Source organism: Lynx rufus, unplaced genomic scaffold (assembly GCF_022079265.1).
Source record: "Lynx rufus isolate CCGP_SWC_20201006 ecotype Redwood Valley unplaced genomic scaffold, mLynRuf1.p SCAF_1, whole genome shotgun sequence".
In the NCBI taxonomy this organism is placed as follows: Eukaryota; Metazoa; Chordata; class Mammalia; order Carnivora; family Felidae; genus Lynx; species Lynx rufus.
Window position 1 is genome coordinate 208,569,164 of NW_025814823.1, and position 14,872 is coordinate 208,584,035.

Below are 14,872 nucleotides of genomic sequence, written 5' to 3' on the forward strand. Positions count from 1 at the left end.
TCAAGATCTGAAATTTCTTACTTGTTTGTATATGTGTATCTCCCAACTAGAGTCCAGGCTCCTTGAGGGCCAGGACTTGGTATGGCTCAGTGTGTATCTCCAGTGCCTGGATGGGGACCCAGTGCTTGGTACCCTGTCTCTAGGCATTTGCTGACAAGTGTCTCTGGGAGCTCTTAGGCTGAACAGCGCCTGCCTGCATTGCAGCCACTCCCCATGGCACTCCAGGTTCAATCTCTGCCCATCTTCTTGTTTACCAGCAGCCCCTTTCCTCCCATTGTGGTGTTTGGTACACTTTCATCATTTCTGTGTTGTCAATACTTTTGTCACATCTGCAAACCCGCTATACTACTATTTATCCTAATTCTTTCTTTAAACTATTTAAGTTTATATGAAACATAAACATATCATGGTATAAATGAAAAAGAAATAATGACTTGTCACAAATGACTATGTTAATTAAAATTTAAAATGTCATTCTGTACATCGTTTAAAATTGTCAAAACTTCAATTTCATGTTCTGCTTTTCTGTACTGAATAGTATTGGAGTGGAGAGTTATAAATATGTGCTTGGTTATAATCTTGAACTTGAAGCCCATCATTTGTTTAATTTTTTTTAATGTTTATTTTTGAGAGAGAGAGAGAAAGTGGGCAAGCGCACGTGAGCGTGCACAGTGGGGGAGGGACACAGAGAGAGAGGGAGACACAGAATCTGAAACAGGCTCCAGGCTCCGAGCCCATGCAGGGCTTGAACCCAAGAACCGTGAGGTCATGACCTGAGTTGAAGTTGAATGCTTACCCGACTGAGCCATCCAGGCGCCCTAAGCGGCTGTCATTGAAAGTTGAGCCTGTGACGGATCCCGGAAGCAACCACTGTGTCTGAATGTTCACATCTCCTGAAGCCCGGGCAGCTTGAGTCTCGTGTGCACAAAGTTGTTCATGTAGAGTATGTTTCAGTATTCGCGCGGCTCTGTTTTCTGTGCCGGTGGGCACAGTACGAGGGGTCTTTGGAGCACTTTGAGCACCGTTTGAAACTCTTCTCCTCGCCTAGGACTGACTGCTTTGCACGGATGATGAACATTTCCTTACGTTTGAGAAGACCATCCCGGATGGTGGATGGTAAAAGGATGAGGATGACTTCAAGTTTCCAGCGGCTCTTACTAACATTTATTCTTCTGTATTTAATGAATCAAGTAAATAGCCAGAAAAGGGGTAAGTACATCTGAGTCTTAGAGAATAAACTGATTGCAATGCCATTGCTATTTTTTGCCATTACTGTTTTGGTTATGAGGTGATCCTGTGTCTTTATTGAACCCTTCAGGTTTTCTGTGGTTAAAATCCATTTCTTTGCAATCTTTTTTTTTTTTTCTGTGTACTTTTTGTTCTCTTTTATAAAGGCCCATAAAGGTAGATGTAAATATTCTTGCCCCATTTAAAAAAATTAAGATATTATTTACATAAAATAAAATTCACCCTTTTAGGATAAAATTGTGTGAGTTTTGACAAATGTACACAGTCATGTAAACACCGGCACAATCAAGAAGTAGGACATTCCTCATTCTAGAAAATTCTCCATGCTCCTCTGTATTTAGCCCCTCTCTCCCCACCTCCAGCCAACACTGACCTATGTTCTGTCTATAATTTTGCTTTTCTGAATGTCACATAAATGAAATCTAAACATCTTTCTTTAATAAAATGCTGTGTTCGTCTTTTTTAAATATATTGAAAATGTTTGTGTAGATTTACTACCTCACTTATTTTTATGAAGAACATTATCCTTTTGCCCCTGAACTTATTTTTAATATTATTTCCATAATTAAACATCACTTTCCCCCAGGATCACTGTTGAATAATTTTATTATAATTACTGATAATTTCTAATGTATTTCTAACGTTTTTGTTTTCTGTCACATAAATAGCTTTATAATTTATTGCTTTCCTAAATGCCATGCCAGTCGTGTGTAAAAACTAAAAAAATCTTTTTCAGAGACATTTATATAGAGTCTGAGAGGGAATAACCTTTTTTACACTATAATTGCTTTATCCACTCCCTCCTTCCCTCTCTTCCTTCCTTTTGCCTTTTGTCCTCCCTCTCGTACCCTCCTTTTTTTGCATTTTCTTTTCAGCATGATAATTTTTCATTGTATAGTGCTTCTGTATTCCATGACCTAATATTATTTTATAGGTATGAATAAGCACTATTAGGATTATAATCTTCTGAGTCATTTGTTACTTTTCAGTTGTTTAGGCCTACACAAAAGACATATTTTTCAGACTCGTGTCAGTTCATTACTGTGTAAATGTCATATGCTTCATAAAAATCTAAAGATTGGTTATGGGGTTTCCATGCAGGTAGCAGTCTGGTAACAGGCAAAGAGACAGCAATGGCTACAAGTGCTCAGAAGCTGTGTTGTGGGCATGGGGAACACGTAATTTTTACTTGTACTTATTTGTTTTGGGGGAAGGAGTGGGGCCAATGGGGCTATTTAAAAAATCTTCTAGGCCCTCTCTGGGTCTCATCCTTGACTCTACAGTCCCTCCCTGCATTTATCTTAGTGGCTGGAGGTGGGACTTTGATGGAGGCCCAGTCCCTAAGTGGTCTAGTGGTTGGCCCATGTCCATCGGTTTCCTCTCATTTTTTAATCCACAGCTACAAAGAGAAATCTAAAACCAGTCCCTCCTGTGACTCTGCAGTCAGTCCTGCAGAAAGAACCTGGCTCCTGTGCAGACACATGTGCTCATACTCATGACTAAAGATGATTTGATGTGTTGACCTTTTTACAGTGCAGTTAAATTATTAAGCATGTTCTGTGTGTGTGTGTGTGTGTGTGTGTCTGTGTGTCTGTGTGTCTGTGTGTGTGTGTGTTTCTCTCCTTCTCCAGGGGCTCCTCGTGATTTGAAGTGTATAACTAACAATTTGCAAGTGTGGGACTGTTCTTGGAAAGCACCCTCTGGAGCAGGCCATGGTACTATTTATGAAGTTTGCATTGAAAGCAGGTAATAGAGATACTTTGATTATTAGCTGTAACCTAAAGGTCTTCAATTGTAGAACATAGAGATTTTGTTCTAGAAATTTTTTAATGAAATTTTAAATCTTAGCTATTTCCTAAAAAATCTGAATCTTACGTCAATCAAAGTGGAAAAAAACCCTTCTCCTGGTTAAAACTTTGATTCTTTTGTTATATGAATATTAAGTATGGAACACACCTTGAATATGTTGTGGATTCTGATCTGTAGAGAAGTTTTACTGGTCTGTCCCACACCATCTGTCTAGATCAGTTAGGTTGAGGTTTTGACTCTGCCAAACGGGAAAGGTCAGGTCTGGAGTAGACAGTTCAAGGCTGACAGGGTTGTTGATGAGAGACCCAGGTTCCTCTTTATCGTGCTGCCGTGCCACCTTTAGCAGAGGGCCTCATGGTCCCAGGATGCTTGAGGAGTGGCCGTCATGTCTGCCTTTCCAGAAAGCAATGAGGAAAAGAAGGGTGTGAGAAGTCCCACACAACACGTCTTGCACCTGCTTGCATCTTTTTGGCAGAAGTCAGTCAAATGAGGAAGCCTCTTTGCATAAGAGGCGGGGTAGTGTGCCTGGATAAACCTGGGGTTAATGTAGGGAAAGGGAGAGTGGACATCAGGAGGCCAGTCACAGGTCCCACCACCTTCCCCCTCTCGGGCGACCTTGGAGAAGGCCACAGGCTCCGAAGCCTGGAGGTGAGGCCTTTGGGCTCTCTGCAAACCAGAACATTCTCTTCGCTGTCCCTGACTCCACGGGCCCAGGCAAAGTGGTTCAGCGACACCAGAGTTGTTCAGCACGGCGGCTCTGAGGCCAGTTGGCTGATGGGCGGTCCTAATGAGAATTGACATAAGTCTGCATTTAAGTACTACTCAGGTTTTCCCCGTTTGGTGTACATTTATTGAGCATTAGTCTAAGCTTTGTGGGAATTTGTCAACCAGGAGGAGCTTGGTTGTGTTGCAGAAACAGCTCTAACATCTTATTTGGTGTGAAAATAAAGGCTTATTACCTGCTTTCGTCCTGTGGCCCTCTGGGGCCAGCTGGCATCTCAACCCCGAGTCTCTCCCGCAGGGCCCCCGGCCTAGGGCTCCCTCACCCTCCAGTGCATGAAGTGCTGGCTTTCACAGCTTCCTTCCTGAAGTGACAGATGTGACTTTCACTCCCATTTCTCCACAAATAAAGTCGCATCGCTACGCCTTGCCTCAGAGGAGTGGGAAGTGCAGTCCTACTGTGAGTCCAGCAGGTCTGGGAGAACCTGGCAAACCTGGTAAATAACATGAGTGGCTTACCTCAGGCCGCAGGGAGAGGGAGTTGTTCTGGCTCTCTGTTCACAGGAGACCAATCGTAGCAGTGCTGTGGGTCAGGTGCTGCCGGAAATGCGGAAATTCTATGTGAAGGGCTGACGGAGCATTGACTGAGGAGCATGGGGTGCCGGAGAGGCTGTTGGAGGGGTGATTGCGGAGTACGAATTCCCGTCTTCTCAGCAGCAAAAGGACAGAAGGACATTCCAGCCTGAAAGGATAGGGGCTCAGTGGCATAATGGAACTTATGAAATAGCACGATTTAGCGAATTCAGGTGGTTCTGTGTTACTGACACCTAACGAAGCCTCCCGCTGTGAGGCTGAGAACAGGTGAGCCGACCTGTTCCGTGGTGGTCAGGAATTCCTAGCGAGTGACGTGGAGAGGCCCGCGCGAGGTGCCGGGCAGGGACGCCGGGACGCCGGGACACCGCAGAGTCCCTTTGCTTGAGTTCAGATTTGCATGGGACGTTAGAAATATACATGAATAACGGTAAAAATAATATAAATGCGCTCTTGAAAGGTTCAGAGGGCCATGAAACCACAGAGGAGAGGAATGACTTTTGTCCAGGGGATAATGGGTGGGGAACTGGAAGAGCTTTGGAAACAGAGCGGATGAGAAAGTGTTGTTCAGACCAAACCGTGAGACAAAACAGGAGCAGTGGCCAGGTCGAGGGTGTGTTTGAAGGGCCACAGACAGCCAGTTTCATTCTTGTCCTCTATCTGTGGAGCAGCCTCTGCACGTGAGACTCTGTGATGGTCTTCTGTAGAGGGGTGGGGGGTTAGGGGAGCAGGCGTGTGCAGCTCGAGGGAAGGCTGCAACGGGAAGGCTGGTGGGAGTGTAAAGGGCATGCTGAAATCCTGAGTTTCTCGAAATGACCATCTCTGCTTATCACTCGACTTTCTGGCCCAATCTGGTTATTCATCCTCCATGTTAATGCACTTACCATTAACCTCTCTTTTCTCAGTCTTAAAACGCAGTGTAACCTATCGTGTTTCTGTATGAAAGAACAGAAAGTATTTTCTGGTGCATTTTGTGTTAATCAGGCTTTTATGAAAATTGCACTATTAGTTTTATCCACTAATTAAAATGTGATTTTTTATATTGCAGGTCCCGTTCTTGTTATCAGTCAGAGAAAGCAAATGCTAAAATCCCAGCTCTTTTACCTGGCGATCATGAAATAACCATAAATCGTCTATATGATTTTGGAAATCCTATAAGTAAATTCACACTAAATGAAAAAAATGTTTGTAAGTATTTGAAAAGAAAATTGATTTGAAAATAAGGCAGCAACAGTGCTTTGTAATAGGCAGAAGTTTACTCTTCTTTTGAATTCCACTTGTTAGACTAATAGTTGCATTTCCCCAGCAACCGTACTGTGGATTCTAGAGCATAGCCAGGATCAGGAAGGAAGGAGTCAGAGTAAATGTCACAGAGTTGACAATCCTTTCCACATGCGGGTACTTTTCTTGGCATCACTTCGCCTCGTTGATTCCTGCATACCTTTCAGAACTCCTCAGGTGTCGCATGCTCTAGGAAGTGGTCTTTGACTATCCCCTCTCAGAGGAGATCCGATTCCTTTCTTAACATTCCCTTAGGCAGTGTGTTTTTCTCCTTCGTGGCATTTCTCACAGTTGCATTAATAATGTGTTATGTAATAAGGCACTGCGTTTGTTGCTTCTGCAAGAAATAGGCTCAGTAGGGCAGGGAGTGTGCCTTCTACACCTGGCACCTCGCCCACTGCCTTGCACGTGGCAGGATCTTCTACATGTGTGTTGATTGAATGCCTACGACCTATGTTACCCTCGTGACATAGCCCAGACTGATGGAGATGGAGATTTTGCTACACACTGAGACCTTAAAAACCCCCAGTACTCTTGACTCTTAATGGTGGGAGAAGCAGGTTTCTTTCTCTCCTGACAACTGTGAGGGCGTGGCATCGTAATGACATTATGATGAGTCTTATAAGTATGACTTACTTTGCAACAAGGAGAAAAATATAATTAACTTGGTGACTTGTTCAATTTTATAGATAAGATGCATGTTTGGAGCGGTCTGTGTCTGAGATAGAACAGATTTTGAAAGGATAATAACAAAGCGTGCTTTCCAGGAACTTTGCATCTGTCTCACTGCCTTTTAAGTTAAAGAGAGAAGAGCCATGTTACTTTCTTTCTGTAGCTGTATGTGAGATCCATGTGAGAATGTTTTGAACAGATCAGTCATGATCTCAATACGCACAGAGAAATACTGTTAACACTTAAATATATTTTTTGTGCATATACATATAAACAGTGAGGTTCATATTATTACTTTGTAACCTGCTTAACAGAAAACAGAGTTTTCGGTTTGATATCTAAATAAATCTGTATTATTTGTATAGGCTGCAGAGTATTCCACTGAGTGGAGGTACTGTAATTACTTAAGTGACTGATTATTAACATTGAGATTTTTATTTCTGGTCTTTCAGTGTAATAACCAATGCTTTAATGAACATGTTTCGCAAATATGTGTTTCTGATTTGTGTGATGATGTCCTTAGGCTAAATTCCTAGAATTGGGAAAGCTGCATTAAAAACAGTCCCCTTGTTAGGACTTTGATGTCCATTGCCAGTTGCTCTCCAAAACTTTTGAGTCTCTTTGCATTTCAGTCTCTTTGCAAACGTCACACTAGAGGGGACTTGTTCTTCACTTCCTTGCCAGGACTGGGTTTTGTCAATTTCTCTTAGTTCTGCCATTTCAATCTGGTGGCCCCCAGTTAGAGCACTTTGACTTTGCATTTCTGTGATTACTTTTTTGGGAAAAAATGATCAGTCATTCTCATTCTTTTCTGAACTGTCTGTATCCTCTCTCATTTTTCTCTCGTGGTGAAACTCAACTTTTCCTCCATCAGTTCACAAGAGTTCTCAATATTGTTATTAATTCTGCCATATTTCCTACAAATAATTGCCCAAATTTAAAATTTAAACTTCATGGTTTTCATTTTTATATAAATATACTCTCTTGCTATTTTTCTCTGAGATTTTGGTTTTATTATCATGCTTGATTTAAATCTTTTACACATCTGGAATTATTTTGTAGTAAAGTATGAGGAATCTAACTTAATTTCATTCCAGATTTTTAAAAAATTCCCCAGGACTCTGTCAGAGAGCCAGTTTGTGTTGTCTGATTTTTCAGTAGGTATTGAGAAGATTCTGTCTGGGAGCTGCTTGACGATGTCAGTATTGGATAGAAAGAAGTAGAAAGGGGTGGGGGGGGGGCGCCTGTGTGGCTCAGTTGGTTGAGCGTCCGACTTCAACTCAGGTCATGATCTCACTGTCCGTGGGTTTGAGCCCCGCGTCGGGCTCTGTGCTGACGGCTCAGAGCCTGGAGCCTGCTTCAGATTCTGTGTCTCCCTCTCTGCCTGACCCTCCCCCACTCATGCTCTGTCTATCTCTGTCTCTCAAAAATGAATAAACATTAAAAAAAAAAAATTAAAGAACTAGAAAGGCAAATCAAGACAGATTCTGGATGACTTACTAGAATGATATAGTTCATTGTTTTTACATATCATGTAGTTTGTTAATAGCATTTTTAATAATACTGGGTCTGATTGTGATTAGAATATTAGATTAATAGTATCCCAATAGTAAGCTGCTACTACTATGATAATACTGCTAAGAAAATTGAAAAGCAAACTAGATGAATATAAGAGAGGGAGGTGGCTTCATCAGCAAATCTTTGAGTACCTGCTGTGTTCGGGAGAAGCTGTGGAATGTTGGTGCAGTTGTGCGTTAGAGGATCTGGAGTTTGGGGCATTTGGCTACTTAAAAAAGTATGAGAAATTCAGTTTTCTTCAGATGCTTTCAACGGTATACATATAAAGAAAACTAATATATATATATGTGTGTGTGTGTACACAGTTTTTTTTAATAAGCTTCTAATTGGCCAGCGCTAGCACAAAAATAAGTCTTTGTAAGACTTTTAGTGTCTTAAGTTTCTTAAAATAACCTGAAAGTATGGATCTGTCTGAGGCAGAGTAAAATCATGTAGATCCCATAAATGAAGTAGGGAAGCCCCCATCTTCTGATGTCCTGAGGAAGAAGAACATGGAGGTTATAGGTAAAGATGTACTAGCTTTAAAAAATAAACACAAATGATTACATTTCTTTCCCAGCTGAAAAGTTCCTGTTTTTTAGAAAGCAAATTAATATTGTCCTCAAGTGTCCGTTTTAGCTGGAAAGAAATGCAGATAATAGATAGTTCATGGGAGCTTAGAGAAACTTCCCTTTTACTGTGAGGATGTATACTATGAAGTAGTGAGAAAAGTGTGTGTGTATTTAATCTTTTCATTTGTATAATTGTGATTATTACCTTCCTTAGCTTAAAATACTGTATATGACTTGTGTTTTGAAGAGTAGCCCACTTCTATTTAGATAACATGTAAATTACGTGTACTTTTCAGGGAGGGAGCATCTTAACAGACAAATAAATACTGCCTTTGTGTAAATGCTCCCATAATCTTTAAGTTACTGGATCATGACATCCTGAAACACTTGAAAGAACCATGTTCTTAGAAGCCTCTGCTCTGGGTGATCACACTGGCACCTTGAATTTCTTGCTCCTTGTTTGCTCCTTCTGTTTTATTGTTATTATTATTATTATTATTATTATTATTATTATGTTTTTATTTTAATTCCAGTTAGTTAACATATTAGTTTCAGGTATATGATACAGTGGCTCCTTCTGTTTTATTTTATTTTTTTAAGTTTATTTATTGTATTTTGAGAGGGGGGAGGGGCAGAGAGAGAGAGGGAGAGAGAGAATCCCAAGTAGGCTGCATGCTATCAGTGTTGGAGCCCAGTGCCGGGCTTGAACTCATGAACCGTGAGATCGTGACCTGAGCTGAAACCAAGAGTCGGACACTTAATCACCTGAGCCACCCAGATGCCCCAGTGGCTCCTTCTGTTTTAAAAGCAGTTCCTATTGGGGCGCCTGGGTGGCGCAGTCCGTTAAGCGTCCGACTTCAGCCAGGTCACGATCTCGCGGTCTGTGAGTTCGAGCCCCACGTCAGGCTCTGGGCTGATGGCTCAGAGCCTGGAGCCTGTTTCCGATTCTGTGTCTCCCTCTCTCTCTGCCCCTCCCCCGTTCATGCTCTGTCTCTCTCTGTCCCAAAAATAAATAAACGTTGAAAAAAAAAAAGAATTAAAAGCAGTTCCTACTTAAAATTTGCCCTGTAAAGCATCCTCCACTGTCCTCATGTAGCTGTGAAACTGTTGACTTTGCTACATAGTGGTTAGGTTTTGAATCCACATGTACTATTTCCTGTACAGCCATAAATATTTTACACAGATCCAGTGTAGAGCACTGTGCTCAGCAAATTTCAGCTAAATTTATTAAGAACTTATTCGTAAATCCCAAGACTAATTTGTATTGATTTGCTCTGCCACTTTTGTTATAGGCTGTATAGTGCAAATATAGGTTATATAGTGCTATGTTCTTAGCACATTTGGCTACCCTACCTCTGGAAAGTCCTGCAGTTTGTGCTTGCTGTGACTTATTTCGCTGGCCCCTGTGCTTTTTGGGGAAGTGCTAGGAGAGGTGTGAGCCCCCAAGAACATGTGTCTCTGGGTTTCTTTTAACTTACCTTCACATTGTTATTTGAAGAGAGAACATGCAGGAAAGAATCCCAGCATTGTCTGCCCTTCATACCAGAAGCCTATGTTTCACAGAACAGAACAGGTTCGTATCTTATGTGTTTTTCATTGAGCCAAACTATTTTAGTAATTTACTCATCCCTTGTAGGTAGGGAGACTTGAAGATTTTGAAAAGTAAGAAATTTACCATTTTCTCCCTATGAGATACTATATCCTTGAGCATGTTTGTTTTTTTTTTCTTTTGTAAGGCAGCTTCAGAGCCCATTGCCCTCCCAAACTTCTCTCTCAAATATTAACTGTACCCTCACCAATGTCAGTGGTCTTTGCTCAGTTTTCCTCAATGAACTGTCTGTATTTGGCCCAGATGACAACCCATTTCTTTTGGTCTCAGCAATGCTGTATCTTCTCTGGTTTCCTTGTGCCTCTCAGGATTCTTGCTGGGGTTCTCTGGCTCCTTGAGGCTGTGACTGTCTATTGGTAGCTCTCAAACAAGCTTTGGCCATTTTGAGTCTGTGTTCAAGTTCATTTCTTCAGCTACACTCAGAGAGTTCCTCTTGAGTCTGTGTCCATGGTGCTGATGGTCCCCGTTCTCACTTGCTATCTGCAGACCTCTCCACTGGTAGGCTCCACCTCCCCAGACACTTGGTCATCCAGAGCCTATCCTCCCGTTTCTTCCCAATGTCAGTGATTCCTTTTGCCTGCTTTCTGGGCTAGAAACTTGAAGAAATCTTAGATGTTTCCCTTTCTCATTATGCTAATCCCTCATTTCTTCGATCTGGTCATTTCTTTGAAGTGCCTATCAGGGTTTTTCCTTTTCCATATCGCTCATGCACATGATGAGGTATCACGATCCATATCCTTGCTACCCTGGTCAGCCTTTCTCCAGTGGTCTCCCACTTAATCACATTATGTCTCCCAGCCCTCTGCACTGCATTGCACGCCACAGCTCAACTAGCTTTTCTGAAGGACTTCTTACCCTGCTGAGTACTTCACAATTCTGCATGGTACCCTGTTGGCATCCTCACTTAATGCCTTGGTCATTCCTATGGTCTTGCTGCTGTTTACAGATACCCACACTGGTAATAGCTCGTAGCATCCCCAGGTGGGTGACTTCCACCAGCATCGGGGGTTCTGACACTGGGAGATGAGTGGGAAGGGTGCAGAGGAAACAGATGGAAAGGTCTACCAAAGCAACCTTTCCATATTCCGTCATTTTCTTAGGCTTGACCTACAGTTATCCAAAGGAAGCTCCTTTACTTCTCTCTGATGTTGCCTATTTGTAGATTCCAGACTGATGACACTACAGTATTATGGGAACCCAGCAGCTGTTTGTATAAGGAAACATACTAAGATTTGATAATAATTTACTCAAATTTGACTGATGAATCATTGGGAGCTGCTTATACAAATAAATACATATGTTCTCTTTTGTCAGTAATCACTTTGAGAGTTTGCTTTTAATTCTTGATTCTTTTTTGATCAAGAAGGAATAGAGTTTAAAATAGTTGATTAACGGAATTACAATATGAAGAAAACATTACTTATTTTACTAAGTTTGTCTTTTGTTTTTTTCCCAAGCCTTAATTCCAGATACTCCAGAGATCTTGAATTTGTCTGCTGATTTCTCAACTTCTACATTACACCTGAAGTGGAATGACAAGGGTTCTATTTATCCCCGTCACTTAAATGTCATCTGGGAAGTTAAAATTCTGCGTAAAGAAAATACGGAAATCATAAAATTAGTAAGTTTGAATCAAAATAGATTTTTTTTCTTGTGACATTAAAGAAACCAAATAATTTTTAAAAGATTTTTAAGGTGGTATCAGTGAACTTTTCTTTACAGTGTTAAGGGAGTAGATCAACTATCCTTTCAGGGTTCATTAAAAACTATATGCTATGACTCAAAAATCACTTAATTATTAAAATGATGTATAACCATTACAGTAAGTTTAGGAAATTAAGGGAGGAATAATGCATGATTCCACCACACAAACACAGTAAACATTTTTCTTTTTCTTTCCAGCTTTTCTCGTGTGCGTGTTTTTACATAAACAAACGTATCCATATAATTTCTATTTTATTTTTGTCTAATACTATAAACATAAAAATAAATGTTTTGAAACCTATTTAGTCATAGTAATTGTTGAGAAGTTTTGTATAAGCCTGTAAATTTGAATTTATCTGAACCTGAAATAACATTATTACTTTTAGTAGTACATCTTTTTTTCTCTATTTTTTAAAATTTTGTTTATGGTTTCCTTATGATCTGCTTTTAGTTTGCTCTTAATCGCAAGGATGATGAGGAATAGCAGTGAACAGTTTTGACAGCTGGTACTTGGTAATCCCCCCTTTTGTTCCTTGAACTCTCTTCCTCCTCAATGGATTTGAAATGCGCTTAGTTGTAGATTTAAGAATTGGAAGACTATCTCATGATTTTACAATTATTTGCCTGAGTGCATAGATAAGATAGACAGTAAAGGTAAAAAAAAATAGAATGACTCTGTGCTTTATAGTTACTGTCTTGTTTTTCCTTTCTGACACTCTGTGTATGACATTCCTAAAATGAGAGCCGCCATAACATGTCTCCAGTGCTTCCGGCAGTGCTGACACCTGTAAAACCTCTGTAGGTGTTAATTCCTTGCATTCCTGACCCTGCGGTAAAACCTCTGTGTATGTTCTTTGCATCCTCACAGCCGGCCCATGAGGGAGGCACTATGAACATCATCCCCATTTTATAGATGAAGATACAGAGACACAGGAAGACATTAAGTAGTGGAGCCAGGACTCAATCACAGGCAGTTTAGTTCCAGTCTGTGCTCTTTCTTTCCCACCACAATTTCCGCTACAAAGTAGATGTATTTATTTTTGTGTAAGGAGCCTTCCCTTTCCTTTTCACCAGTGCAGACTGAATGTACATTCAAGACCTAAATCAAATCCTGCCCCTTATTTTAAAGCCCATCCTAATTATCTCGGCCTAAAATGCTCTCTCTTTTCTTGAATTTCAATGTCAATTCTTGTCTGTCAGTCTAATTTGCAAGTAGCTTTGATATAGCTGTACCATTGTTATAACTATTGCTTATCTGAAATTGTATCTTGTGGCTTTTTATCATGGCCTGACACTTTGTGCTTTGGATTACCACTTACCAGCTTAGGGTAACTTCCCCAAACCCCCTTTTTGTCATTTGTGAAGTGGTGCCAGTCTTTGCTTTAGTGAATGATTAGTGTTATCTGTAAAGCTGCTAAACAACTATCAGTTGTCATTACTTCCTTTGGGGGCTCCCTGAGGGCTGCTAGAGTTAGAAGGCTGATCTTTGCAGCATAAGTGAAATCAAGCATACATGAACAGAGATGCTATTTTTAAGATCATCTAGCTCATTGCCACAAGATATGAAAGAAGATGGCACTGACAAAGTAGCAATTCCCTACTTTTGGGGATGTGATCTTTGAAGAAAAATCTTTGTATCGAGCAATAGAGAAAGAGGCAAGAAAAACAGAGATAGAACAAATTAATTTTTAAAAAGTGAAATGTAAGAGGGCAGGTGATCCAGATCTATAGTAAAATGTGACATTTTTGTTTATAATTATATGTTATTAATACCAGCATTTAAAGCATAATTGCTTATAACCTGTCATTTTGTGACAGGTTATATGCTATTATTTTGTGATAGTTTAAGAATCAAGAATACGATACGTTAGTGTTTATTTGGAACTTTACCATTTATGCCCATGGCCTCATACGCGGGCAAGGAAGCATGTGCTGCACAGACCAGGATGCCAGTGACTCCTGGGAGCTACGCAGCACCCTCCCGCCACCCCCCCCCCATATTTCTCTCCCTATAAACAACAATTTTCAATTGTTTTACCTGATTCTTTTATTATGTATTTCCGTTTTCCAAATATCATGCTTATGTTTCTCTTTCTTAATTTTTCTTTTCAGTTTTGAGCAATGTTTTATTTTAACAGTGGGTAATGAGAATTTAGTCCCCTCTCCTTCCCTGGGCACACACACTTGCATGCTTCCGTGCTTGCTGTCTCTTACATTTCCCATCTTTTTCCAATATCGTTCTCTCATTCTGCTCTAATTTTTGGTAGACTGGCATTCATTGTTTGTATTATGGTTATATAAACACTATCCACAACTGAACCAAGTAGTGTATTATCATTTTCCTTTTTTGGGGGTACAACTTCTTGTCTTGTATTTTTAGTTTTATTTTCATGCTCCATGAATTCATTCCTGAATTCTCTCCAAGTTTTATGAATCTCCTGTTGAAATGTCCACACACACTAGTATCTTACCAGCTATACATTTGTGAATAGCTCTGAGACCTTCTGACTTACTTCTCAACACTTCTTACAGAGGGTTCACATAGATAATGTTTGTACAGCAGGAGTGTGGTAAGTAACTGAGGACTCTCGTGGCCAGAGGTTTCTCAGGAGCTCCAGCAGCCTCCACTCCTACCAGCAGCCCTTGATTAGAAGAGATTAATACCTAGGTATACACGTAACCCATCCAGGGCAAACCTCTGTGTTTCTTTTTGGCACATTTGTTATGAAGCTGCAGTCCAAGAGGTCTCCTGTCATCATTCAGGAGATTCCTTTTACCTTTTTCTTACAATGGATCCTCTTTTTCCCGAATTCTTCCTCTTATTTTCTCATTTTGGTAGAAGCGTATATTCTCGTAGTTGTTAGCTATTTATTATAGATACTCTCTGTTACCTACAATGATAGCTTCCAGAGATAGATAGATAGATAGATAGATAGATAGATAGATAGATAGATAGATATAGATAAGATAGATATTTTCTTAATTAGTTGCTAACAAAATTTAAAAGACTGTCAGTTCCAAATATTGAGGAGAGGTAGAACAGTTGGAACTTTCATACACTTCTGGTGGGAGTATAAAATGCTACTTGATAAATTCATTAAGACACATT

At 40.4% G+C, this 14,872-nt stretch overlaps 1 protein-coding gene across 2 annotated transcripts in view; it reads left to right on the plus strand.

The window, feature by feature from the left end:
• The first annotated feature begins 1,067 nt into the window (after window positions 1-1,067).
• LIFR (LIF receptor subunit alpha) overlaps window positions 1,068-14,872 on the plus strand; it is a 47,401-nt gene continuing 33,596 nt past the window's right edge. For both annotated transcript variants that reach the window (XM_047073869.1, XM_047073870.1), the window contains exons 1-4: window positions 1,068-1,209; window positions 2,880-2,994; window positions 5,417-5,556; window positions 11,517-11,680. In XM_047073869.1, the coding sequence (XP_046929825.1) occupies window positions 1,068-1,209; window positions 2,880-2,994; window positions 5,417-5,556; window positions 11,517-11,680 (561 nt within the window). The remainder of the gene's footprint in view (window positions 1,210-2,879; window positions 2,995-5,416; window positions 5,557-11,516; window positions 11,681-14,872) is intronic.